The sequence below is a fragment of the Nanorana parkeri genome, unplaced genomic scaffold, assembly GCF_000935625.1.
Source record: "Nanorana parkeri isolate BGI_ZX_2015 unplaced genomic scaffold, ASM93562v1 scaffold600, whole genome shotgun sequence".
Lineage (NCBI taxonomy): Eukaryota > Metazoa > Chordata > Amphibia > Anura > Dicroglossidae > Nanorana > Nanorana parkeri.
Window position 1 is genome coordinate 49,205 of NW_017306868.1, and position 26,726 is coordinate 75,930.

The 26,726-nt window shown below is 41.4% G+C and overlaps 1 protein-coding gene across 3 annotated transcripts in view; it reads left to right on the plus strand.

Moving 5' to 3' along the window:
* Positions 1–26,726, plus strand: part of LOC108792107 (carnitine O-palmitoyltransferase 1, liver isoform-like) — a 57,230-nt gene that overhangs the window by 28,039 nt on the left and 2,465 nt on the right. For 2 of the 3 annotated variants that reach the window (XM_018562801.1, XM_018562800.1), the window contains exons 6-18: positions 1,493–1,630; positions 1,807–1,884; positions 4,896–5,003; positions 7,936–8,023; positions 11,450–11,645; positions 12,127–12,315; positions 12,975–13,080; positions 13,178–13,294; positions 15,437–15,601; positions 18,104–18,238; positions 19,400–19,552; positions 19,642–19,755; positions 25,359–25,451. In XM_018562801.1, the coding sequence (XP_018418303.1) occupies positions 1,493–1,630; positions 1,807–1,884; positions 4,896–5,003; positions 7,936–8,023; positions 11,450–11,645; positions 12,127–12,315; positions 12,975–13,080; positions 13,178–13,294; positions 15,437–15,601; positions 18,104–18,238; positions 19,400–19,552; positions 19,642–19,755; positions 25,359–25,451 (1,680 nt within the window). Of the gene's footprint in view, positions 1–1,492; positions 1,631–1,806; positions 1,885–4,895; positions 5,004–7,935; positions 8,024–8,883; positions 8,969–11,449; positions 11,646–12,126; positions 12,316–12,974; positions 13,081–13,177; positions 13,295–15,436; positions 15,602–18,103; positions 18,239–19,399; positions 19,553–19,641; positions 19,756–25,358; positions 25,452–26,726 lie in introns of all 3 variants that reach the window. The other variant, XM_018562802.1, reaches the window with a different exon arrangement.

Sequence of the window (26,726 nt, forward strand, 5' to 3'; positions counted from 1 at the left end):
TGTTGGGACATTAACTTCTTTTATAAATCTGTGCGGAATTACTACGTATATTGTACAAAAATCTCAGCTGAAGGGTGAGTACTTCCAAAACGTCTAATTTAATAGTTGACTTCCATACAAAAGGATGCAACGGGTCTTTACATGCCTCAAGCATTTTAGCAGTGGAAAAAGGTAGAATAAAAGTGCTAAACCCCCAAATAAGAGCCTCTACTAATGTCGACACCAATTTTAAGTTACCTGACCCAGAACCCGAGTAAACACAACAAAACCAACTAAGAAACAAATACAAAAATAAATAATGTTATTGATAACATCTTTCCACAAGCCCTAATTCAAAAGCTATGTAGAAACAAAATTATTTTAAAACAAAATGCCCCCATAGCTATATACAAAAGCATCTGTCTAGGGGAATGAAAGACCAATCATTAAAGTATATCTAAAGCCCAAACTTTTCTGTTTTGTTTTGGGTAGATTAGGGGAGGGTTAAAACCTTTTTTTTGCCATTTGTGCCTTATTAGGAAGATTTTCCTTAACTTCCTGCACTGTAGATTAAACAGGAAGTGAAAGGATATCATGGTAACAAGTGTCCCCATTGAAAGATTACCCCTCTATTCCTGTTTTAGTGGCAACTCAAAATTTTGGATTTACTCATCTCTTAATTCACAGTGACATTCAGACCGCCGGTACCTGTGACTGTCTGAATACCCGAACAATGGCTGCATATGATAGGATGTGATGACTGTTTGGCCAAAAAAATAATTTTTGTGGATGGTGCCAAAAGGGCCACCCACTGCTTGAATTTCAGCAGATTGAGCAGCAATCAGCCGAAATTTGAACTGCGTATTGCAGGCTTAAAAGAGAACTATGGGGTAACTTTTTTATCCCATAGTTCTCTTTAGGGTCAGTGGGGGGACATATACTAACTTCCTCCCATGACCCAAAGCTGGCTGATTGACAGCGGGCTCTGCCTATCTAGAGCCTGCTGTTCCTGACCCCTCCCCTGTCTGTTCCTCCAGTCAGCGCTGGAGGATCGGGGAGGGGGGGGATCCCTGTGGGGAATGGTGACTGACGGCCACAACTTTCTGCAGGGAGATGATCAGGAAGTGAGGGAGCAACGGTATGTGTACGCTCACTTCCCGATCAATGGAGCCAACCTGTGACACTTTCAATGTCACAGGCCGGCTCTAACTATGAGGATGAGTGTAAATCACTCACCTCATAGTTCTCTAAGTCTAAGAGGCTAAAAAGAAGGTTCTGTTAAAATGAAGAGCAGCCTTGCCTACAGTATTTGCTAAGTAATCTACATAGTAGTATTGACATATTCTGTTGACACAACCTCTGTGAAAATTTAGAATGATAATATAAAACAAACTTAAAAGATTTTGTTTGTGCTATTCATTTAGTATAGAATATTGAGGCCCTATTTGTCTTCACTCTTACCTCCTATTTGGCATTACCTTATACCCTGTAACACCTTGTGTTATTTTATTAGTATTTGGAGTCTGTAAGACCTCTGATGAATGATGAGGAATTCAAACGCATGACGGCATTGGCCAAAGATTTTGAAGTGAAGTTGGGTCCTAAGCTGCAGTGGTACCTGAAGCTGAAATCCTGGTGGGCATCTAACTATGTAAGAACATTAATATTTACCTATTAAAGTCTGCACTGGTCTTATTTTCTAAGTTAAAAGTTTTTTTTCTTACATGCATTTCTAATTTCTAGCTTACATACTTGTCTTGATTTAGTTTATATATAACAGTGTTCGTTTTATTGAAAGTTGAGTTTTGTTTTTGTGTTTTTTTTCAGGTTAGTGATTGGTGGGAAGAATATATTTATTTGCGTGGAAGAGGCCCTATTATGGTTAATAGTAACTATTATGCAATGGTGAGTATGAAAGTCCCAAAAAGGAAACCTTAAGAAAAGTGTTGTATTTATAGAGTTCTTTAAGAAGTTGTCCACTTTCATAGTGTAAGTGAAAGACCTTTTCTTTTTGCTACTCTGCTATTGTCAGAGAGTGTGCTGCTTAAAACTCCTAGACATAATCCTTTGTTATAAATTACATTATTTCACAGTATCCGGTTGTTCTTATGACTAATCTAACATGCATTGGTATGAAAAGCCATGTGATTACCATTTAAAGGTAGTATCTGTGCCTTGGCATAGCCATTGCTTTGCTAACTCTGCCTGAATATTACCATCTGACAAGCACCCATGTGACTTTTTGCTAGAGTTGTAACAGTGAAGCTGCAAGGCTACCACCGCTTAGATCTGTTCAGCTTTCTTTGGCCTCCTTCAAAACACATTGCTTTTCAGTGAACTTCAGTCTGTGCCTGCATGAAGCAACCTGCACTGGAATCCGTTGAGATACTGTAGATAATCTATATAAAATGGAAGCTGTTGTACCTATATAATGTAATGCAAAAGGCAAACTCCAAAACACTACTGTGCAACTAACCATTCTTGCCTGCTAAATGAGTATCCCTCATCATTCATAGACAGTGCTGGGTGGCCCACTTCATTGATTGTGAGCTTCGAGATGTTTTTATCTGTACTCCACCCTGGGCGAGGCACTAAGGGAGGGATATGTACACAAAAGTGAAATCCACAGCACCAAATGGACTGCCTAATGTGTTTAAAATGACACTAAATTCAGGAGTTAAACCTTAAAATGCATTCAAGTAACCTAACTATTAACGAAAATGTAGCCTATTTGTGTATCACTCGGCTGTAGATCCTCAAATCATCTCTAAATTCATACTGACACTGTCCTTCCTTCTGGAGGGTGGCTACTTTTGTTTTCCATGGTCCCTGTGTGTGTTGTAAAGTAGCCACTGCTCCAAGCTCGCTCCCGTGATGGACTGAAATCACGCATTTAATTTACTAAGTTGTACAGATTTGTATGTGCATTGCAGTGAAGGTTTCCAGATTCCCCAGCCTTTCCGAAAAAAATAAGCATCTGTAGATGCTGTACTTGCCACCTCTCAAAGTGCTGTCCTCTGCAGATTACCCGCTCCGCAATCTAGCATTGTTCCTCTTCTGGGTTGCATGACCTCCAGCATCATGCAACCCACTACCTGTGAGTGCAGATAGTCATGGCTCTCCACCTGGGGGGAGTGTCAACATAACCCTATGCACTCAGAGTTTAATGATGTGGAAAACAGCGCTGATGTTCTCATGCCAGTGACACTCTCTGCAATATTGAGGACTGCACATTACTGCAGACAAGGTAGAGAGGATCCTGCTGCATCACATGACTAGCCTGAAGGCATCTGAAAAAAGATAAGTGTTAAATATGCCTTCATTTTTGCTGTTCTCCACATTCACATGCAGACCCAGCTGTCCAGCAACAGTGACAGAATAGGGGTAAGCTATAACAATGCCAGAGGTGCCTTAAAGGTCACAATAACAGTTTTTTGTTTTTCTTTTAAGGCGATTTAAACCATTTGGAATAAAATGAAACCATGGTGAATAACCCTGGCCATAGTGTTGGATGTTTTAACCACAGTCCATTTTGCTGGATGGCTTAATCTGCATGTAAATGTGGAAAAAATATAAATTGGGCATGTAAAATGAACATGCATTATGCAAATGAACGTGCATTAACCCCATACACTCAATACTTAAAGTAGTATTAAACATACACATACAGCTTACTAGCGCACACAATGAAAAGACTTTAATATCACTTTAATATTTTATCACTGGTGCTTAATCATAAGTTAAGGATGGAATTTTTTTTTCTATTTTTTTTTTTTTTTTGAAGGAGCAACATTTTAACTAGGAATGTGGTTTTCATTTAAGAAACTCTATTTATTCCAAAATCGAATGTAAAAGCCAAAGCAGTTTCAAGCAACATTCGTCAGAGCTTTGATGTCACTCGAAAGTTCTGACGTGATTTTTCATATGAATGTTCATATGAAAATCTACCAGTGTATGACTAGCTTAACACCAGGGGGAAACAGGGGTCTATGTCAGGGGGCGTAGTAACTCGGCATTTAACATCTAGTACATACTAAACTGCAATGATATAGTAATGTACCATAATATATGTAATACAGTACCATAATAAAGAGTAATAAAATGAAATGGTTTAACCTCTTGGGGGGGAAAGCATTATGGTAGTTACAGAGACACAGATTTTTAGCTCTCATTTGAATGTAAACTGTAATTGATCCATTGATCGCGATGCGCTTTCGCATATGCATTTTTGATGCGTTGTGGTGCGTTTTTCTTGGGTTTAAGCTTGGTTTTGCTTGGGAAGCACATTCTAGTGCATTTACATGCTTTTTTGCACATTCCAGTGTAAAAAAAAAAGCATGCTTCTGTACTTTTTTAAAAAGCTGTGGAACTGAACGCAATAGTGTGAACTAGCCTCATTTAAAACCATTGGAATTACCGTGTATGCATTCACCGGGCAGGAGATGGTGTTAACAAGCTTCTAGAGAGCATAAAACTTGCTTTGATTGCCACCTGTTGGTTACAAGTGGAAATTTTAAGGGTATGTCTCTTCTGGTGTTCCAGATTCCCCCTACAAGCCCAAGCATATTGCCTGGCTTTTTACTAATGTGTGCGTTGGGTATGTTCATCATAGATCAGGGATGTCCAAACTGCGGCCCTCCAGCTGTTGTGGAACTACGAATCCCATGAGGCTTTGCAAGATTCTCACAGCCACAGACATGACTCCCAGAGAGAGATGTTTCATGGGATTTGTTTTTTCACCACAGCTGGAGGGACAGAGTTTGGTCACCCCTGTCATAGATGTAAGACCATCTGCAGCATCAGATGTAGGACCATTTGGGGCAAGGATTTTTGTCCTTTTGCTGTTTTAAGTTATAAATAGTTCAAATGAAAATGTTATAATTTTGCAATAATATATTTGTACATTTACACTTTAGGACTTCTTGTATGTGACACCAACCCCAGTCCAGGCAGCTCGTGCAGGTAACACCGTCCATGCTCTGCTTCTCTACAGACGTAAGCTTAGCCGAGAGGAACTTAAACCGGTAAGATGATAGTGATAATGTGATTATCCATTTAAACTAAGATTTCATGTATGAATATTGTTCAATGTATGCATACCATTTAGGCCTCATTCACACTGCTTAGAGTCGGCCCGTTCCCAGGTAGGACAGGTGCTGTGTGTGATTGTATGCAGCAGCCTGTTCTTCTCTATGGGAGTACACGGCCGTACGCCGTGCAATCACACGCAGTGCCTGTCCTTCTCAGGAACGGCACAATACGGCCGTGCATGCCGCACGGATCTGTGCAGGCCAGCTCTCAACTGTGTGAATGAGACCGAACAGTGGAAGTATACAAATATACAATTAAGCAAAACCATGCCAGTACTGTACTTGGTTAAATTTAAGTGAATCTGTCACAGTCCCTACTAACAATATAAAATAAAAGCAAGTACTACAAGGTTCATGCACCTTTTTCAAATGTACTTTTAGTCAACTCTGCATGGGGGCCCCCCTCCTCATGCAGATCTAAAGTGCATGCCAGAATTGCATTCTGGACTTCAATTGGATTAATTTTAAAGTTATTACCTACTACACAACTATGCAGTTAGAGCATTATTATTGTCAGTTGAGGCAATGTCTGGATAGTGGTACATGGGGAGTAGGGCACAGTTGTGAAATCTGAGAAATTGAGGCTGCACTTTAACCACTTAAAGGCCATAGTGTTTCACCCCCTTCCTGGCCAGGCCATTTTTCAGTATTCAGTGCTGCGGTACTTTGACTGATGTTTATTCTGTCATGCAACACTTTACTGAAACAATTTTCATACCATTTTTTGGGGACAGATAGAGCTTTCTTTTGGTGGCTTTTATTCACCAATGGGGTTTTTTTTTTTACTATATAACATAAAAAGTACCATAAATTTTGAAAAATTTTAAATTCCTCCTTCCACACAGTTGAGCATAGATGAAGGAATCTGTTGCACTTTTTCCATCAGACCATAGAAAATCTGCAGATAATCTATAGGTGTATGGCCAATTTAAGGAATATGTTTGTAGACTTGAGTCCTAACTTTCAGCTGCATTTCCCTTAGATGAATGACTAGTTAACACATCTCTGGTCTTGATGTCAAATTTGAACCCCGCACCAAACCCCGCAGCATTTAATTCTATCACAAAGTTCAGGATGAGTAGATTAGTGAGTAGATTTTCCCCCCATTCCCAGTGCAGTTGGAATAATCTGGATTTGATTTTTAAAACTGTTTTCCCTCTAGTTAGCTTTCTAGAGGAGACATTTAAATGATTAACACCGGTAGCTTGGCATGTCACAGCCATACTGGGAGATCTTCTGAAGATCACATCGAACTTCAGAGACTCGGAGAGGTATTAAAACCTACCCATCCACAATGGACCAGTAATCCACAGGTTAAATGCCACTTTAACATGAACCTGTAAAGTTCCCTTAAAGCTGAAATCCAGGCTGAACAAACATTGTCTAAATACAGGAGCCATGTGTATTCTTTTCTTATACTTTGTATTTTTTTTTTTTAGATCTATGTATTAATCCCATATAAAACAACTTCTGCCTTTTCTCTCTGTGTAGGAATTTCCTGTTGTAAAGACCGGTCACTGCTGCTCTCTCTCTCCCTGTGTAGTGTGACTGGTCTTGTATCTTCCACCTCCTGTAGTTTTCTACATGTAGTCTGTAGTGGGTTGAGCTTTTGAGCCCCTTCCACAGCTCTGCTCTCTGCACTTGATATATGCAGAACAGTGATGATGTCACTGCTGTTTTCACAGTGGTACCATTTGGATTTGTAAAGTGGATATGTATGCCTTTGTGGCCTATTATTAATAAACGTTTTTGTGCCCAAGGTTCAACTTTTAGGTCCTGTACACACATTCAGGGGAGACCTGTGTTTTACCACACCAGATCAACAAAGGTCACCCCTTGTCATAGGCACTGCTCTGCAAAAAAATGCAGCATGCTGGATGCCACTGCTGGTCACCGCATGGCAGCGCACCCGTTGCTGAGCAAGGACCAGAATGGAGTGTACACATTTTACACTCCCATTAAAGTAAAATAGAAAAACAATGTAAGCAGTGACAGCTTCAGCAGTGTGTGATACAACACAAACTTACGGAGGTGCAACAGCACACTAGCCCGCCTGCTAAAATGCAGCATTTTAGCAGACAAGCTAGTGTGAATGATCCCTAACCTAATTAGCTATTTTAGAAGGACATGACAGGTTCACTTCAATCTGAAGCAATCAGCGGAGAGTGGTCTCATGTTTTGTCAACACAGCCCCTCTTATTTACTTTTGTTGGTATTCCAGATTACCCTCTTGATTATTTTGATTAAGTGGTCCAATACCTGAACAGCTGAGGGCTCGTTCACACCAGATGCAGTGCGTTCCGGCCCTATTCTGGCCAGAACACACTGCCTCGCATTGCGGCTGGCTCACTTTTTTGTGGGACAGGAGGGGGCGTGGCGGTCCATTGAAGTGAATGGCACTGTAGCCCTCTGGCCACAATGCGATCGGCCGCAGGGGATCGCAAGGCAACATTATGCATGCGGTGTGGTCCGTAGCGATCAAAATGCTGCAAGCACTATTTTGATAGCACCGGACCAGAGGCATAATGTGCCTTGCGAACCCGTGCGGCCGATCGCATTGCGGCCGGAGGGGGTGGCTACGTTGCCATTCACTTCAATGGACCGCCATGCCCCATCCTGCCCCACAAAAAAGTGAGCCGGCCGCAATGCGAGGCAGTGCGTTCTGGCCAGAAACCGGCCGCACTGCATCTGGTGTGAATGAGGCCTGAGTGAATATGTATCTTATTTTGAATATGTTTTCATAGTGGGAATCTAGGTTAGACAATGATGTCACCTCTCTTGAATTGTGTTATTTTCCCCCCATGGTATGTCTACGATGCTTCTGTACCCATGACGTCTCTCCCTTTTCTGTAATAACTGGGTACAGAGCAGGGTCCCAGGATCTATTATCCCGCTGTGCTCGGCCCAGTGGGAACGCGCCTTTAACACCACCCGCTTACCTGGAGAGGAGACTGGTAAGTGTCCAGTTGAACCCAACTCAGAATCCTTATGGTGAATGGGCCCTAACATAAACCAGAATCGTTTTCTCTTCTTTTCAAATGAGATATCTGTATTTTAGGTTTTGGGGTCTATGTCTGGAGCTTTGCATTGAAATTAATTTGCTAAGAGGCAAGTTCATCTGTATCTGACACTGACAGTTTAGCTAGCCCATTGCATGATCCATTTATTTAAGATTCTGCACACCCAAAACTGGTATTACAATTATGGGTTATGGGTCAGTGAGCTAAACCCCATGAATTCTTCTTTGTTTTCTCACACACCAGAGATCTGCATAAAATTTCCTGGCTCTGCCAGTGTATCTATCCAATAATTATTAGTAACAAAGTCCAGTTTTAAAGCTCCAAACATATTCTTTAAAACCTAAGGAGCTTTAAACTGGTAACCTAAGCTCCTACAAGGGTAAAGGTGTACCTGTAACTAAATCTTTGCATCAGTTGTGTCAGTAGATGTTGGGATTAACATGTATGTTGTACTGTATTGATGAATAATCTTTCTTTCATGGAATGTCTTTATTGATTTGTGTCTTCTCTTTGCCTCCTTCTCTTCTCCTTTCTGTGTTTGTTTTGTTTTTTATGTTTTGTTTTGTTTTCTTTGCATCCTGCTATATTAATTGATCTATTACCCACAATGCACACCAACCAATACTGTTTATTGTCCATTAAAATTGTCTTACCGTGTATTGTCTATTTTTACCTTACATGTCTGTAATTTACACACCCTTTGCCTTGCATGTATCATCATTTTGCTGTGTTTTCCTGGTGTTCTTTTGTCTTCTATTTGTTGGTGTTTGGTCCCTGTCTGCCCTTTTATACAGCTGATGATCCAAGATTGTTTGCCTATGTGCTCTGCTCAGTGTGAGCGCATGTTTAACACGGCACGTATTCCAGGAATTGATACAGGTAGGAGCAATCTTGTATACCTGCAGGATCATTGACTAATAGCTTATAAGAGCCCTCAACAAATTTGCTTACTACTTTCACGCATGGCGCTGAAAGTTGCTTATTGTCAGTAGTGCAAGTCAGTGTCAAGTAATTTGGCCAAATCCTTGGATATGAAATTGCATTTTAGTCTCTGCTCTTTGTGTTTTCTCTTCTTCCATCTGTCCAGACTATTACTGTCTTATTGCATTAACGAATAGCAAACTAATTTTCCCATAAACAAAATAACACTAAAGAATTTTTAAAGGCACTCTGCTAAAATGATAAAATACTTAAAGGAGAACTATGGGGTACGTGCTTTTCCCCATAGTTCTCCTAAGGGTAACGGGAGGACACAAACTAGCATCCTCCTGTCACCCAAAGCTCAGTATACCATGAGCTACAGCTCTCGGTATACTGAGACGCCGGAACGGATCCCGACAATGCTGTCTGGATCCGCCCCGCTGCGTGAGTGACAGTTGGCTCTGCCTATCTAGAGGCAGAGCAAGCTGTACCCACCATGTCCGTTCCGCCAGTCAGCGCTGGAGGAGCGAAGAGGGGGGAAATCCCTGCAGGGAGCCGTGAGTGACAGTCACAGCTCTCTGCACGGATAGATCGAGAAGCGAGCGGGCGACGGTATGTGTTTGCTCACTTCCCGATCTACTGAGCCGACCTGTGACAGTTTCATTGTCACAGGTCGGCTCAAATTATGAGGCTGAGTGAAAATCACTCGCCTCATAATTCTCCTTTAATACTAACTGATACTTTTTGAAAACCCAGAACGCACTGCAAAACTGTTGCTATGGGTGCATCCTGTATTATGTGTTTATCTGTAAAATAGATACAGATTATAAAACTTGTAAACATTAAGCCCAACTGTGCCTTCCCCAAAAATTACTAAAGGGTTCTAAAAAATACTAATTCTGCAAGTCTTGTTTTTTTAAAGTCTTCTTTTTTTATTGCTGGTAAATCTCAGTCTGTTTCCAAGTCCAGTTTTGGGCAGGAGGCTGTGGAGAGGTCAGCTGTTGTCTGCATGAGACCACTCCTTATGCACAGATAGCAGTGGTACTTTTTGAGATTTATATATCCATAAAAAATGTAAGACTTGCAGAAAAATAAAGTGTATCCCTACCCAGAAGCAACATTTTATATACTTCAGCTTACCAATCCTTAAAAGAGAAGTAAAGCCAACCCTTTTATTTGGCTTTACTTCTTTGGTTTACAGGACTACATTTACTAATGTACATCTGTTACCCAAGGGCAGAGCCACACCACAGTCAGGAATGATCTTATCAATATTTTTGGGGTCCACCCCAGCTGCCTAACGACAGCTGGCTCTACCTCTCTAGAGGAACAGAGATGAAGGACGGTGTCGGCACCAATTCAGAGATAATTAGAGGTTCTACAGCCGAGTGATACTCAAATAAATAAGATATTTTTTTTTACTTTCTATACAGTGGTTGGGTACTTAAAGGAGAACTATGGGGTCAGTGTTTTTCCCCATAGTTCTCCTTAGGGTAACGGGAGGACACAAACTAGCGTCCTCCCGTTACCCTAAGCTTAGTATACCGCGAGCTAAAGCTTGCGGTATGCTGAGACGCCACAGCCGGAGCGGATCCCGACATCGACGTCGAGATCCGCCCAGCTGCGTGAGTGACAGCTGGCTCTGCCTATCTAGAGGCAGAGCCAGCTGTACCCGCCCCCTCCCCGTCCGTTCCGCCAGTCAGCACTGGCAGATCGGAGCAGGGAGAGGGGAATCCAGCCCCTCCCCCTGTCACGGCAGAGAGCCGTAACAGGATCGAGAGGTGAGCGAACCCGGTATGTGTTCGCTCACCTCCCGATCTACTGAGCCGACCTGTGACAGTCTCATTGTCACAGGTCGGCTAGAACTATGAGGTGAGTGGAAATCACTCATCTCATAGTTCTTCTTTTAATGGTAATTTTAAGGTTTAACTCCTGAGTTTAGTGTCAGTTTAAATGCTGTAAGTTTTTTTTATTTTCTTGATTTCATTTAGATGTGCATGATGCCTAGACAAGCACATAATTGACAAGCAGGAATGGCAATGGAATATTTATTTTCTTACTTTTAATAAGGCATGTGCTTTATAAAATCGCAATTTTAAAGGCTGATGGCACAGAAGGCATTAAATCAAGCAGGCGAGAAAAGCATCCTAACAGTTAATTTAGCTCCAAAATGCATTTATTCTTTATAGAAAAATTGCTACTTGGCACTTTTGTACCCTTTAAAGACTGGCAGTAGAATTTGATAAGCTTGCTTTTAATAAGTTTTAAAGCAAATAAAGGCAATTTATGAAATGTTGCTTGACCTGCTTTTTGAATTTCTAACATATGTTTCTAAAGTTAAAGTTGTGATGCTATGTGTGTATTTATAGACACAATAGAACATTTTTGGTAACTTATGTCTCAGTAGATGTTTCTTATCTCATGCCAATCTCTGTGCAGACACCATCCAACACCACTCTGACAGTAAACACATAGTGGTGTATCACAAGGGGCGCTTCTTCAGAGTCTGGGTTTACCATAGCGGACGTTTGCTGAACCCTAAGGAGCTTGAGCTGCAGTTCCAGCAAATTCTAGATGATACTAGCCCTCCTCTGCCTGGGGAGGAGAAACTAGCTGCTTTAACTGCCGGGGAGAGGTAAGGAGCCTTTTTGTTTTAGTTTTAAAAGTTCATAGCATATAAAGGGTCATGCCATGTAAAAAGTACATGCACACAGCAATGGCATAAAGATGAGGTCTAAAGGCAACCCCCCCACATAAGATGAAACGTCTGGACCAGGTAATAATGTCGTGTTCCTGGGGTGGCCCCTACTCGCCACTGTCAGTGGGAATTTAAACCAGGCAAGTTAGGAGCCCTGCCCTGATCACTATGGTTCACTTAGAGATAAACAAGGCCAGCAGGGTGTGTCTCTTTCTCCTGCCTCCTCTTTCTATTCACATCCTCAGGAACATTATAAGAACCAGACTATTAGTGTTTTTGATCTGGACGCTCAGCACATCCATGTGAAAGTTTCAGTATCTCCATTTTGTATCTCTGAATTGTTCTCTTGCCTGTCTATTACATAACTGCCCACAATAGGATATGTATGTTTCAATTGTTTTCTCGGTCTTGCTTGTAGGACCGTGTGGGCCAAAGCTCGTAAAGCATACTTCCGCAGTGGGAAGAACCTCCAGTCATTGGATATGGTGGAGAAAGCAGCCTTCTTTGTCACCTTAGATGAAAGCGAGCAGGGACTTCGCAGTGAAGATCCAGTGAATTCATTGGATGCCTATGCAAAATCTCTATTACATGGGCAATGCTATGACAGGTCAGATTAAAGAAATGTATGTGTGTGTGTATTTGTATGTATGTGTGTACAATAAAATCCCAGTTATCAGGCACCCATGGGAATCAGTAGGTGCTGGATAACTGTAGTTTCTGGTTGCTTGAGAGTAAATAGTAGCCAGCTATTGTATTCTGGCAGCCAACACCCACAGCTCCCAGAATACGCGGAGACTGCAGCCGATTTGCCTGGCTGTCTTGACCTAAATGCTTTTTCACTGACCCGGAAGAAGCATGCAACCAGTGAAATTAGAGGAATGTTAGAACTCCTGATCTTCATACTTGTTCCAGCTCATTGACTGCAAGACAAATTTGGATTTTCAAAACAAGAATTCGGCATTAGCAACCTACATATTTTCTGGTTAAGGTTTCTTTTAATATATTTAGCTGGAGGAGGTCTTTGAAAACAGTCTTTATAATAACTTAAAATACTTGGTAGAAGATATACAGAAATGTTATTCTCGGTCATATCTTATTAAAGTGTATTTAGCCTGGACTTTGGTTTTAATGATTTTTAATTCATACATAACTGCATGCATTGGTGTATTTTATATTTGTTTGGAGTGCACTGTAGATTTGACACTTTGTATTTTGTTTTCTTTTTAAATATGTAACATGTCAATTTCCCTTTTATGTTCTCCTCAGGTGGTTTGATAAATCAATTTCCTTCATTGTCTTTAAAAATGGAAAAGTTGGAGTGAATGCTGAACATTCATGGGCAGACGCGCCCATTGTTGGACATCTGTGGGAGGTACAAGGATATGTTTTCTGTTTCCATACTTGTATAACGTTGCCTTTTTTTCTCTTTTATGTAATGTATCTTAATGCCTTTTCATCATACCTTTCAGTCTATGTTGGCTACAGACTGCTTTCAGCTTGGATACAATGAAGAGGGACACTGCAAGGGCCAGGCTGACCCGTCAGTGCCTTTGCCACAGCGGATGCAGTGGGAAGTCTCTGAAGAGGTAATGTCTTAAATACTGGTAAATCTACAATAGGTCAGTTCTTAAATGCCGCGTTTTCATTTTTTTTTTACTCTGCTCACAATATTACTGTTGCAGCAGTTTGTGTTGACCACAAGCTCTCTGTCTGATGGTGTAGGAGCTTATACAGCTTTAAAGTAGGTCTAAACCTAAGTACAAAAATGTAATATTTTGCAGCTTACCAGTCCTTCGAAAAGGATTCGTTTCTTTTTTCAGGCTTTGTCTTTATTTTCTTCTGGTGATTCTGCCAGTAGCACACTTCTTGTCCTAGAGCGACAAGGCTCACTCACTTAATTGTACCTATGAAGGTATACGGGTTGTCACAAGGACAGGAAATGTTTGGCTCTACTGAACACGCCCCTTCTCCATGCCATAGCGGGTATTTTGTAGTCCACAGAGAGACCTGGTAACAATTTTAGCTGATGACAGTGCAGCAGAGGCAGAAAGTACAAAAGGCAATTTTTTTGGCACTCATCAAATAAATATAAAAACAGCTTCAGTGGTATGTTTAAGAAACTGAAATTTGAACATAAGTGAGAACTTAATTGTTCGGGTTTACTGAAAATTAAAAGCTGATTTCCACTCAAAACAAAAGTCCCCGTTTTTGTTTTTTTACCCAGAAATAGTCTCTTAACAACTTCATCTCCCTCCTTGTGAGATGACAGTGTTTGGGCCCGGTTATTGTCTACTCAGGCCCTTGCACTGTATCCTTACAGGAGGTCACATGCTTCCCCATACTTGTTAGCACCGGTAATTTACTGAGGGCCCCAAGAAGCAATAGAGTGAATATCAACAAGTAGGGGTATTTATTACAAGAGAACCTTTTACTTTGCCCTTAGTGTAAATTCGCAGTCACCCTAGTCTCGGTTGGTTGGATCAGACTTGGGGACCTTATGATGGTTGGTAATAAATATACATATACATGGTATATATCGGCATGTAAGTTATGTTCATCTTTATATAAGGGGTTTCATTGAAATTACCCCTTGTGTTTATAAAGTAGTTAATTCTCTTTTTCTTTTTTTTTAATGAAATTCCTGAAGTGGAATATTTACATTTTAAAACCGCACTAGGACAAACTAGTAATCCTGCCAACTTTCTAGATGGCTAAACAGCCTGCACGGGTCCCATACCGATGAGCATCTCCTTCCCAGTTTTTCTGATTATATCTAAATTTATAGCTCATAAACCAAAATTGAGATATCCAAATTCTATTTAACTGTATTTATTATTTATTTATATAGCACAGCTCTTTACATAGTACACATTCACATTATATTCATAAAACTTTACTTCTTGAGAAAAAAAATGTTCTGGGGCCTCCAGTATATTACAAGGATATTGGCACATTTTACATTTCATCCTGTTTCTGACCTGGAAATATTTCAAAAGTTTTTGGGGTTTTTTCTGTGTGCTGCCGACATTTTTAAAATGAGAGCCAAATGGTCGTTTTGCCAAAAGGTTAAGGTAGTCAACCCAATAGATTGTATTTAAAATACCAATAATTGTAAGGAACATTTTGACACGTGAGGTTTTTGTGTAACCGCTTGTAATGTATATCTCCCTGTTGAGTTTTCTAAATGAAGATTATATATTAAAAAAAAGCACTACATGTCCCATGAACTTTCAGCACCTCATCCTGCGAAATCCCTTCTTTCTAAAAGTCGAATCATCATTAACGTATTAATGTTATAGCTGTGTTTTATTATATTGTTATACTGTCAACAAAATAGACTATTCATAGCTTGCTTCCATCACCCTGATCCCCCCCCACCCCCCTGTAGTGGATAGCTTGTAAGTCAGGGTTACAGACTATATACATGTCTGTGATGACGTACAAGTACGGTGTTATCAAAAAAGCACCTTATTACGTTTAGATGCAGAGATGATTTCTACATGGGCAACATTTTCTCTTTAAAACTGCTATTCAAACCTAGATGTGTTGATTCACACAAGAACAAACCGTTTTTGTTGATTTCTTAATATACATCTCCGATTTTAAAAGATGTAAATCTGCTTTGAACCCACATTCCACATTTGTTGTTGCCAACAAGCGTGAAGTATGATATCAAAATATTGATTTTCTGGTATAGGCTTGCTGATCTCTTTTTTTTCCTCTTGCAGTGTCAAGAAGTCATACAGAGCTCCCTGAAAATGGCCCAGTCTATAGCAGATGATGTTGACTTCCATACATTCCCCTTCAAAGAGTTTGGTAAAGGTTTAATAAAGAAGTGCAAAACCAGTCCTGATGCTTTTATCCAGATCGCTCTACAGCTCGCTCACTACAGGGTGAGGCTCAGTTACTATTCTGTGGCCCTCTATAAACTATTACTGTCTCCATAATGTGTACATTGTCTTTTAAAAGTTCACTTCAGAAAGTGTTGTTTGTATCTTCTGCTATTTATAACATAGGTAATGTCATCATTTGTATATACAGGTTTGGGGTCTGTTTTTCAGTAAGTGTTCAAGTTATTTAGAAATATTTATTATAATGAATAATTATAAGAATAGGGAAGGTAGAATTTCAATAGCGATCTTTTTAATGTACTTCAGAAGGGTGGAGTTTAACCAGTTATGGACCTCAAATGTCCTGTCCCGTTGGGCACATGCCCAAACAAGAGGCTGTCATTTTGACAAAAAACCTGTATTGCAAAACCGCGGTAAACGTGATGAAATGTAAACAAACGCTGATGCATTGTAGCTAGCTGCAACTCTTAGTCAGGTATAACCCCTTCCACTCCCAGCATGCTTTCATTTTTTGCTAGTTTTCTAGGAGAATGGGCATGTTTTCTGTTTTGAGAAAAGATTGTCCTTTTCATTTTGTTTATTTCTGCTAAGATGGTCTATGTAGCTATCCGGATTGGCTCATTCTTGGTAATGCCTTGGAGGCCGGGCCTGCCTGCATTGTGTCCTTCAGGCACCGGGCTCTGCCAGTTGGACTTCCCAGACCTTCTGGTACTGTGTTAGCTGCTGAATGCTTCCTAGGATCAGAGCCTTGGTACAGCCTCTGGCATGTGACTGTAATGAGTACACCTGTTGAGCTGACCAGCTGGAGCTACTACTCTACCTTGTAGTAGCTTCCTGGTTAAAATGCCACCATTAAGCCCCTATTCCATTGGTTTCCACCAAAAAGATTAACACAATGAGGAGTTAAATGCTGCATCATTAGTCTGAGTGTCACACGGGAGTACTTCCTGCTCTGTTACCGCTTTTATTTCCTTCAGTGTGAGGTAGCTTCTTCCCATCATACCTTCTGCGAATGACACACCGTTTCACTTCAGTCAGTCAGTTTGTTCTGCTCACCGTGACCTAATCATCTCCGGCCATTAACCCTTTATGCTTAAGCAGTTGGTTGTAAGTTAATTAAGGTTTATCTGGTGTTTTATTTTCAGTTGTTCCTGGTAATACAGTACATGTCAAATCCAAAAGCACAAGGAGAGCAGTTCACAGCATCAGGTTGCTCCAGCTCACGATCCACTACCCTTCTGGGGCAGCTTGCAGTGTTCCCCCTTAGGGACCTGATACCTGTAGCCTAAATAGTTATTCCCTGCTTGAGTCAATTCACTCCTCAGAGTCTCCCATAACTTCATCGTGTGTGCCCCTCCCCCCATTCTGCCTTATCCAGAGAATAGTTCTGTGTTTCTATGCTAGATTTTATGGGCTTAATTGCAAATATAATTGCTGACTCTGAATGCAGAGGCTGTCAGCATACAGTAGTTCTACCCCTGTGCATGGATGGCTTTGCCCCTGAGGAGTCTTATTCAGCTGAAATAGCTCCCAGGCTAAAAAATACCATGTCAACTCTTATCAGTGTTACTAGTAATGTTACCAGTCAAGGTTCCTTGAAAGGGCAGAAGACTATCAAAACTTACCTAGCGTTTTTTCGTTCAGTGAAACGCGCGTTTCACTGGCGGTATGATTTTATAATTTTTTTTCCTTTTTTTTATTTTCTCTTTTTTTTTAAACATTTTATTTTTTTTAGTTTCACTTTTAAACTTCCCGCCGGCTCCGTCCCCCTGCGACGCGGCCGCTCGCAAGGGACTTAACCCGGAAGTCAGCAGCCGTCGGAGGACACAGCAGGGATCGCGGACAAGGTAAGACCTGTACGCTGTATTCCCAAATGTGTAGCTCGGGGTTACCGCTTTTGTTAACCCCGATCCACACTCGGGAATACCAATGGAAACGCGCGGCAAAGCGGCCCCAAAGAAGCTCCTGTACTTCTTTGGGCGTTTTGCAGCTCGTTCCTACGTGCTGTAAAAAGCCCAGGTGGGAACCATGCCCATAGGCAATCATTGGTTTTCACATGTTGAGCGTTTTACAGCTCATAAGAACGCGCTGTAAAACGCCCAGGTGTGAACCAGGCCTAAATGTTTGCCTGTGACCCAAAATAGAAGTAAAGCCCCAAAAAAAGGTTTGTCTCTACTCTTCTAAATACATTTTTAAGGACAAATTTGACACACCAATAAAATTATCCTTTTTTTTATTTTTATATAAAGTGATATTTTCAGCTGAGAATTACAGTCACTTGGGTGATCAAATGCTCTTGAAGCCCAAACACCAAAATGTGGCTCACTTTATATTTTAGGTAAAATAATTATCATGCTCTTTGTACGTTTCTATACTACATCTTAGGGGTTAGGTTATGGGAAAGTTAGGTGTGACATACATAGCTGTTCACAAATAGATGGTTTTATACAGAGGACGCTGTTGTTGTTGTAATGTTTGTCTCCTACAGCAGTGAGTAGAAACATTTTAATAGAACTATTTTGAGAAAACATTCTGCCATTCCAGGACAAAAGAAAATTCTGCCTAACATACGAAGCATCCATGACTCGACTTTTCCGAGAAGGAAGAACAGAAACCGTACGTTCATGCACTGTAGAATCATCAAGTTTTGTAAAGTCAATGATGGATCCAACAAAAACAGTAAGTGTTAGGTTTTTAATGCTTGCTATTGTAATGGAACTAAAAATGCGCATGAAAACATGTATGCGTGTACATATAAGATTTCAGTTGTGTTACCTGTGAGCATGTGCATATGTGGTTTGTGTTGCACTTTTTTAAGCAAGCTTAGATCTTTATTCATTTGCCAGTTTTCAGGTATTTGTGTGGCAGTAAAGAGATAGAAACTTACACTTGAGAGGAATGTAAACAACTCTGGAATCTTGTCACTTGACCGTGTTATTCACACTCAGAAGCTGGGAGATGGAGGCAGGGGGAGAGGTCAGGCAGTTGACAGGGTAGCAAATTGCACACTTCAGGTTACTTCTGACTGTGAAGCTGAAGAATCAGGCTCAAAATAATAAAGGTATCTACAGATAGAGAACATTAGCCTGATCCTGTAATTTGATCAGCTAATGTTCATAGGTTTGTGGCTCCTTTTAGGACTCTGACCAACCTGGAGGAAGTCAGTTGGCCAGTATAGATTCCCTCTGTTGATTGCCATTGTTTCCCTATTAGACTGCTGCCTCCCATAGTGCTCGCCCAGGCTGCCTCCACAATCGCAAACATACAACTTCACCCAATTGGAACTAGCATATTTGTAGAAAGATTGGCCATTGATATTATTTTTTTGGCGGCTGGATCATTCATTCACAGCCAGCCACCAACTAATGTGTGTAGGTTCCTTCAATGAAGCTTAGTAGGGTAACCTAAATATGTCATTAGAAAACCTGCATGCTTATGATATTGTAAGTGTCAATCATTAGATTCTTGAATAAGACCAGCTATGCCGGTTTTCTTTACCAGCTGCAGCAATTCTTCAAATGTAAGTTTGCAGATTACGAAGACCACTCCTTCAAGCATATTAACAGATGAATGTTAAAATTACAGAGTACAAGATGTGTACACATACTAAACTACGTAACTTTACATTGATAAAATGTAAATAAAGTGGTTTAGGATGGATAGACATGAGTGTAGCATATAGGTTCCATAGCAGTATGACCTTTTTATTAAATCTCCACAACTGCAACTATGAAAGAGTGTGTTTGATTTAGTAGACGTGTTTGTTTTAGTAGACTGTACCACGCTGTAGACTCTTAATAGGTGGATAAAGTTTTCTGTCAACTTGTTATCTCTTAACAGGATGTGGAAAGGCTAAAACTCTTTAGAAAAGCAGGAGATAAGCATCAGTTACTGTACAGAAATGCGATGACTGGGGCCGGACTTGATCGACATCTGTTTTGTCTGTATGTAGTATCGAAATACCTTGGAACGGATTCACCTTTCTTAAGAGAGGTAAAACACCAAAGTGTGCTTGCTCTTGAATGGATTACAGGGTTGGTATTAGTTTGATTGCTAATGTCCATGTAAATTTGCTTTCTCAGGTGCTGTCTGAACCATGGCGTCTCTCTACTAGCCAGACTCCTATCCAGCAAGTGGAACTTTTTGATTTAGTAAATCATCCAGAATATGTCTCGTGTGGAGGTGGATTTGGTCCGGTAAGTAAATCATATGCAGTGTTTCATTTCCAAACTTAAAGCTCTTATTTAAGTGTTTTTCTGTTGTTATTAGTAGAAGCACATTTATCTTTTCTAAAGAAAGGTTAAGGGAGCTTGTTGGATTGATCATCGCCATGCTGTCACATTTAATCTTTCTATTGGCAATATCCTGTTGTAGGATTGTAACTGAACCCAAATGTGGCAGCAGCTAAGTGAATGATGTGGTGTTTTTTTTTTTTTAGGGCTTGCCTTTTAGGGACTGACTGGGTTAAAGTGTTAGTCCACCCAAAAATATTTCAATTTTTGGAAGATGCTGCGTGGTTAAACCACCTCACGTGTTCTTATATTGTTGTGATGTTTGTGTTTGAGTCTCTGGGTCTACAAACATGCCATGGCAAGGATTTTTTCTCAATCGTCCATTGAGCGACACAGCTCTGAAGAATTCTGAGACGTAGGGTTATGCCGCTGCCTCTAGGAGAAATGGACACTATGCATACAAAAAGCCGTCACGGGACTATAACCCCTCACACCTGCCAGTTTTGCTTTGTGTCCTCAGGAGAATGGATGTCTCCTTCTCTTCTGCTTTATTATTTTACTTTATTTTATTTCTTTGAAAATATTCTACTACCGAGGGCTGCTAGATGATTCATACAGGATAATGTTAAATACTGGAACTAGCCAACATGACAGATTCATACCGGGTTAAAACATGGGAACTTCTCTGGTCTCGGTACTTATGACTCGTCCTGCGGTGGTCATGAAGCAGGTTGTCTCTGCTACATGTGCTTGGTCCTGCGGTAGTTCTCTGTTCCTGCATTCATCATTTAACGGTCAGGCTAGTATTAACCTGGGGATTCCTGTTGGTATGTTGGGAAAAGGACTGTGGAGTCATTATCTTCCCATAACTTGGAAGTATGTGACAATGGACACCAGTCATGTGGGATAGGATTGGTTCATCTCTTGGTTCATCCATCTGTGCAGGATTTTTGGTCTCTGGAGGACACAAAGTTTCAGACTTGAGGGTGATTCGGGTCGTCGTTTTACTGGACTCATCTTCTGTCTGGGTGTTCGATTTGGATTCCATTAGACAGTGCTACAGCAATGGCATACATCGATCTCCAGGGAGGCATTAGCAGTGTGTCAATGCAGACGGAAGTACTGTACAGTACATTTGCTCTTGGATTGGGCAGAACTTTAGATTTCAGCGGTGCACATTTCAGAAGTCAAAAACTGGCAGGCGGATTTCCTCAGCAGACAACGTCTGGATCCTGGTGACTGGTCTCTCCATTTAGATGTGTTTTGACAACTTTATCACCACCTGGGAATGCTGGATGTGGATCTTCTGGCTTCTCATCACAACAAGAAGTTAGACATATTTGTGTACAGAGCAAAGGATCCAGCGGCAGATGCGATGGATGCCTAAGTAGCTCTGTGGGATCAGTACACACTAATGTATGTTTTTCCTGCTTAGCTTGAATGCTTCGCAGGATTATACACAGAGGAATTCCAGCCATTCTTGTTACTCCAGTTTGACCTCACAAGGTATGGTATGCCGATTTGGTTCATCTGTTGGCAGAGGATCCCTAACTTCTTCCAGGTCGGGCAAATCTATTTTCTCCAAGCCCAGTCTTCCACCATGCATCTCGGTCACTGGCTATAATGGCCTGGCTGTTAAAAACAAAATATTGAAAGACAAAGGAATTTCAGATTCTGTTATTCTGACTATTCTTAAGGCTCATTGATCTTCTTCAACTCATTAGATTTTTCCATCATACGTGGAAGGTTTACTTCCGTCGGTTTGAGTCTTTGGGATTTTCCACACGTGCTCTATATTGCAAATTTTGTCTTTCCTTCAACTTGGGGTAGATCAAGGTATAGCTGTGAATACTATAGAGGGTCAGACATCTGCCTTGTCTGTCTTGTTGTTGTGGTGCCCACCCGTCTGTTTGGTTTGTCAAAATTCTTTACAGTTGTGTTCCTCAATGGACAATAGAGAAAAAAGGGTTTTGTTCTAACTGCAAAATCCTTTTTTTGGAAAAGTATCCCCATTGAGGGATGCAGCTCCCTTCTCTCAAGTTCCTTTTGTACTGCTTGCAACAACTGGCAGGGGTGAAGTGGGAGTGGTTATGTCCTTAAAGTGACAGACTTTTTACTTGTTTGCATAGTGTCCATTTCTCATGGATGCCGCAGCATAACCCAACATCTCAGAATTCTTCAGAGCTATGTCCCTCAATGGACTCCAAGAAAAGGATTTTACAGTAACAAAATCTTATTTTTTTAATACTTTGAAGAGCACAAGAGGTGCTCAATCCTGCAAAGTTGGGTGAGAACACCCAAAACTGCCATGTGGACTGAAATTATGGCAATTATGGACTGTCCAAGACAAATAATGAGCCCAGGGCTCACTTAGCCCACCAGGGTTCACTTCTGACTTTATTATTACTTTTGAGTGCACTGACAGTTTTTTAAGTAAAAGCATAGTATGTATTTTCACCTAACATTAGAACTAGGACATCACATATGGCAAATATACAACAGTATATAGAGATTCTATATTACCTGCAAAAAGGCAAGCAGTGAGAATACATGGATATGTGTCTCCTGGGATATGGGACACAAAGTGGTCTTGAGGGTTTAGCTTGCATTACTATGATATTTTAAACAACTGTGTATGAATAAACAATCTTTCTTGGGGACACAGCCATAGGTGTGTGAGCAACTTATTGCATTAGGGTGTGCACACAAAAGTTCAGCAATAATGAAGCAAGTTTACCCTTGGAGCAAAGTAAGCTAATGATGAGACTTGTAGTTCCACCACAATGAAGCCTTATGTGTGCTGAAGGGGTTGAGAAGCTAGTGAAGCTTACAGAGAACAGACACACACATACCTGCAGCTGGGGTGCAGGAGGAAGTGCAGGGACAGGTGAGAACGGCTCTTCCTACTGTCCATAGACTGGGCAGGAAGAGTTACTGTATGATGTGCTACAGAGGGGGGACACAGCAGGGATGACAGCTCTGGATAGACTGCCTGAAGTAGGCAGAGAGAACAGGGGGTGGGGCTGACATTATAGCAGGCAAAGCCTTGAGCCCTATCCATACTATATGTGTGGTGGTGTGTCCGCAGGGCTGGTGCTAAGATTTGTGGTGTTGCGCTCCGGGTGATAAAGGTGTGCCCAGGCACACCCAGCGCACTCCTATGGACAGGGGAGGAAAATGTAATTCCCTGAGAGCTCATGAGATTACAGATGAGATTTCTCAGCAGTGCTCTGTGATGTAACCTTCCCAGGATGCAATGCTCGGGCACAATTACATCATTTGTGCCAAAGAGGACCAGGGAGTAGAAAAACTGTAATTGTAAGTAAAATAAAAATGTATTTGTTTAACTAATGAATGTTAGATGATTTCATATCAGCAAGCAGAGCTGTTTGCTGATGTGATTTTTAGTGAAAAGGGGTGAAGGTGGAAATGTCCTTTTAAGTGCTGCTGACAGTAAACAGGCGGTGTTCCTCTGCAAAGAAGAGCTGGGAGCAGGGAGTGAATACTGAGGCCCCGTTCCCACTGCGCGATATGCAAATCGCGCGTTTGTCGCGCTAAAGCTTGCATATTGGTCTATAGGATGCCCCATAATAGGAGGAGCCGTGACGTACACTCTGAGGATGAATCACCCCGCAGTGGCTGCAGCTACAGAGCTCAGTGATGGAGGATTTACATCATTTACTGCGTGTGATAATATCCAGAGCTGGTCACATGTCTAGTCATAGGTCATACGTCATAGGTCATGCGTCATAGGTCATGCATCATAGGTCATACCTCACATGTCATACCTCACAGGTCATACCTCACATGTCATACCTCACATGTCATACCTCACATGTCATACATCATAGGTCATACCTCACATGTCATACATCATAGGTCATACGTCATACATCACATGTCATAGGTCATACATCATATATCATACATCATGGGTCATATGTCATACATCATGGGCCATATGTCATACATCATGGGCCATATGTCATACATCATGGGTCATATGTCATACATCATGGGTCATATGTCATACATCATGGGTCATACGTTATACATCATAGGTCATACATCATATGTCATACATCCTAATCCTAATAGGTTGGACTTGATGGACTAATGTCTTCAACCTCAAATACTATGTAACTATGATATCGCGGGAATTACCGCACGATAAATCGCTCAATGTGAACGGGGTCTTAGAGGAAGAGCCCACAAGGAGATGGAAGTGTACTCAATGAGGATGTAAAGCTGAATGGGTGCAAAAAAATCCTTCAGTGTTCTATAGTATTTATGCTGAATATAGGATTATATTCAAGAGCTATATATTCAGTGCAGCTCTTGACTAAACTGTGCTGGGGATGGGATTCGGAGACCGAATCCTCCATGTGAAAGTAACACTTCGCTTAGGATAGGAAGGCTAGGCGATCATGCAGGCCGCACTGCCACAATATATCAGCAGGGGGTGCCAAAGCTCGTGCCCGTCACTTGTAATATGCGTGCAGGTGTGCGGCCCCTCCATTGCAGCCACTGCTGGCGATCCCGGGCTCCGCTGTACCCGGTATGAGCCCGGGACCAGCACAGCAGGGGCGGGATGGGACGTTTAAAAACCCCCACCCGCATTCAAGAAGCCGCTGACCGGCCGTTTAATTACAATGGCCGGACAGCAGGTGGTTAAAGTAGGGAAAAGCAGCAGGTATGCGTAAATGGACTCCCTTCTGAAGCTATGCATACTTTTCTTCCTTTCAGTCTCTCACCGCTCTGTTCACCATCCTGGAGCAAAGAGAGTTCCTAACTTGGAGCTTGCATGGGGCTAAGGACTCTTTAAGAGTCTCTCAGATGCTACGTGTCTGAACCAAACCATGAACCAAATCATACTGTCACATGGGACAAAGGGGAGCAGGTGTTCCCCATACCTGAGCACTGGGTATTTTTCTTTGCTCAGGAGGCAAATATACAGATGGGGATCAAAGGTGAGGAGAGTATGTGCAGCTATGGAAGGAGGTAGTTAAGTAAACCTGCTATATTGCCCTAAATGGGGAACAAAAACACAGGTTTACTTCAGGGACAGTCTCTGATTTACATGTCCCTGTCTCATGAAACACTCAGCAGCCTGTCATTCCGTTAAGGATCCCTTCTGAAACACCCAGCAGCCCATGAGGTACCCAGTACTACCTGTGCACCATTTATATAGAAGGAGTCGTAGTAATGTTTAATTGCATTGGTGTTTGGTTGTTTTGTGTTATTGAATGCATTACTACATAGTGGAATCCTAGTGCGAGAATGACATTTTATAAAAATGTCACCAGTGGTAGGTCTCATTTTTTATCATGATGGGGTTACTTAGGTAACATGATTTTAACTGTGTGACGCTGTAGAGAAAGCTGTAAAACAAGGCCTTTTTGATTTACATTCTTTTAAGGGAACAGTCTTGCAGACTTTTCCATTATACTGTGTGTGTGTTTACATTAGCCAGAGGGTTTCATTAGCTTCCTTTTTCTCCTTCGTTTATCTCCCAATAAATGAGTTTCCAGCATTCAGTGTCTGTATTTCTGCTTCCTGTTTTTCAGGTGGCCGACGATGGATATGGAGTCTCCTACATTATAGTTGGTGAAAATCTGATCAACTTCCATGTGTCCAGCAAGTTTTCCAGCAGTGAGACGGTAAGTGTCTTGAACCTTTTCCAAACCATTTTTAATGAATCAAATAATGTGCCTTATACTACTCAGGGGATATTTCTGTCATGCTAAAATTAAGAATATCTGCTCAAGTTCACATGCGATTGACAAAAATGCCCATTGCTAATTGCTCTGCATTTAGAATATATATAATTCTAGGGGGAAGGATAATACAGAACTATGGGGTAAGTGGTTTTCCCCATAGTTCTCTATTAGTGTCACGGACATATACTAACCTCCTCCGGTGACCCGAAGCTCAGTTTTTAGCAGGCTATTGCCCGCGATATACTGAGAGCGCCGCAGCCGGGACAGATCCAGACAATACTGTTGAGATCTACCCAGCCGCGTGAGTGACATCTGGCTCTGCCTATCTAGAGGCGGAGCCAGCTGTGCCCGCCCCTCCCCCATTCGTTCCTTCAGTCAGAGCTGGAGGATCGGAGAGGTGGGAATCCCTACGGGAAGCGGTGACTGACGGCCACCGCTTGCTGCAGGAAGATGATCGGTAAGTGAGCGGATCGGCGGCATGCTTCTGCTCACTTCCCGATCGATAGAGCCGACCTGTGACAGCTTCTTTGTCACAGGTCGGCTCTAACTATGAGGATGAGTGGAAATCACTAACCTCATAGTTCTCGTTTAAGTATTCTTCAGATCTAAAATGTGAATTTAATATGCATGCAAAAAATGGCACCAATAGAGTTAATCATGACCTTAATACCTACTGCAAATTAGTGATAGCAATGGGGTGGGTGTAAGTAGACTGCAAAGTAACTTTAACCACCTCCCGTCCATACAACTGTGAGCATGTAAACAGCACGGCGACGCTCTAACAGCAGATCAAAGGGAGATCATTACTCGATTTCCCTTTGATCTCTCTTCCTGTCCCCGAATGCAGGAAGTGATGTATATTAACCCCTTCATGACTGAGGCCTTTTTTTCATTTTTTGTACCCATGTTATATTCCACATTTTAGGCCTGAAAATGACGTAAAACCCCCCAACATTATATATTTTCTGAATGCCAAGATCCTATAGAATAAAATGGTGGTAGTTGCAAATTTTTATGTTGCGCAATATTAGCGCAACTCCTTATTAAACCCCAATATTTAGTGAAAAATTTAATTAAATGCCCCAAAACACAACAAAATACCCATTTTTTTTATGAAATATAAAAGATGAGGTTACAACGAGTAAAACGATACCCAACATGCCCAGGTTACAAATTGCGTGCATCCGTAAAACGGCGAAAAACCCCAGTACCCCA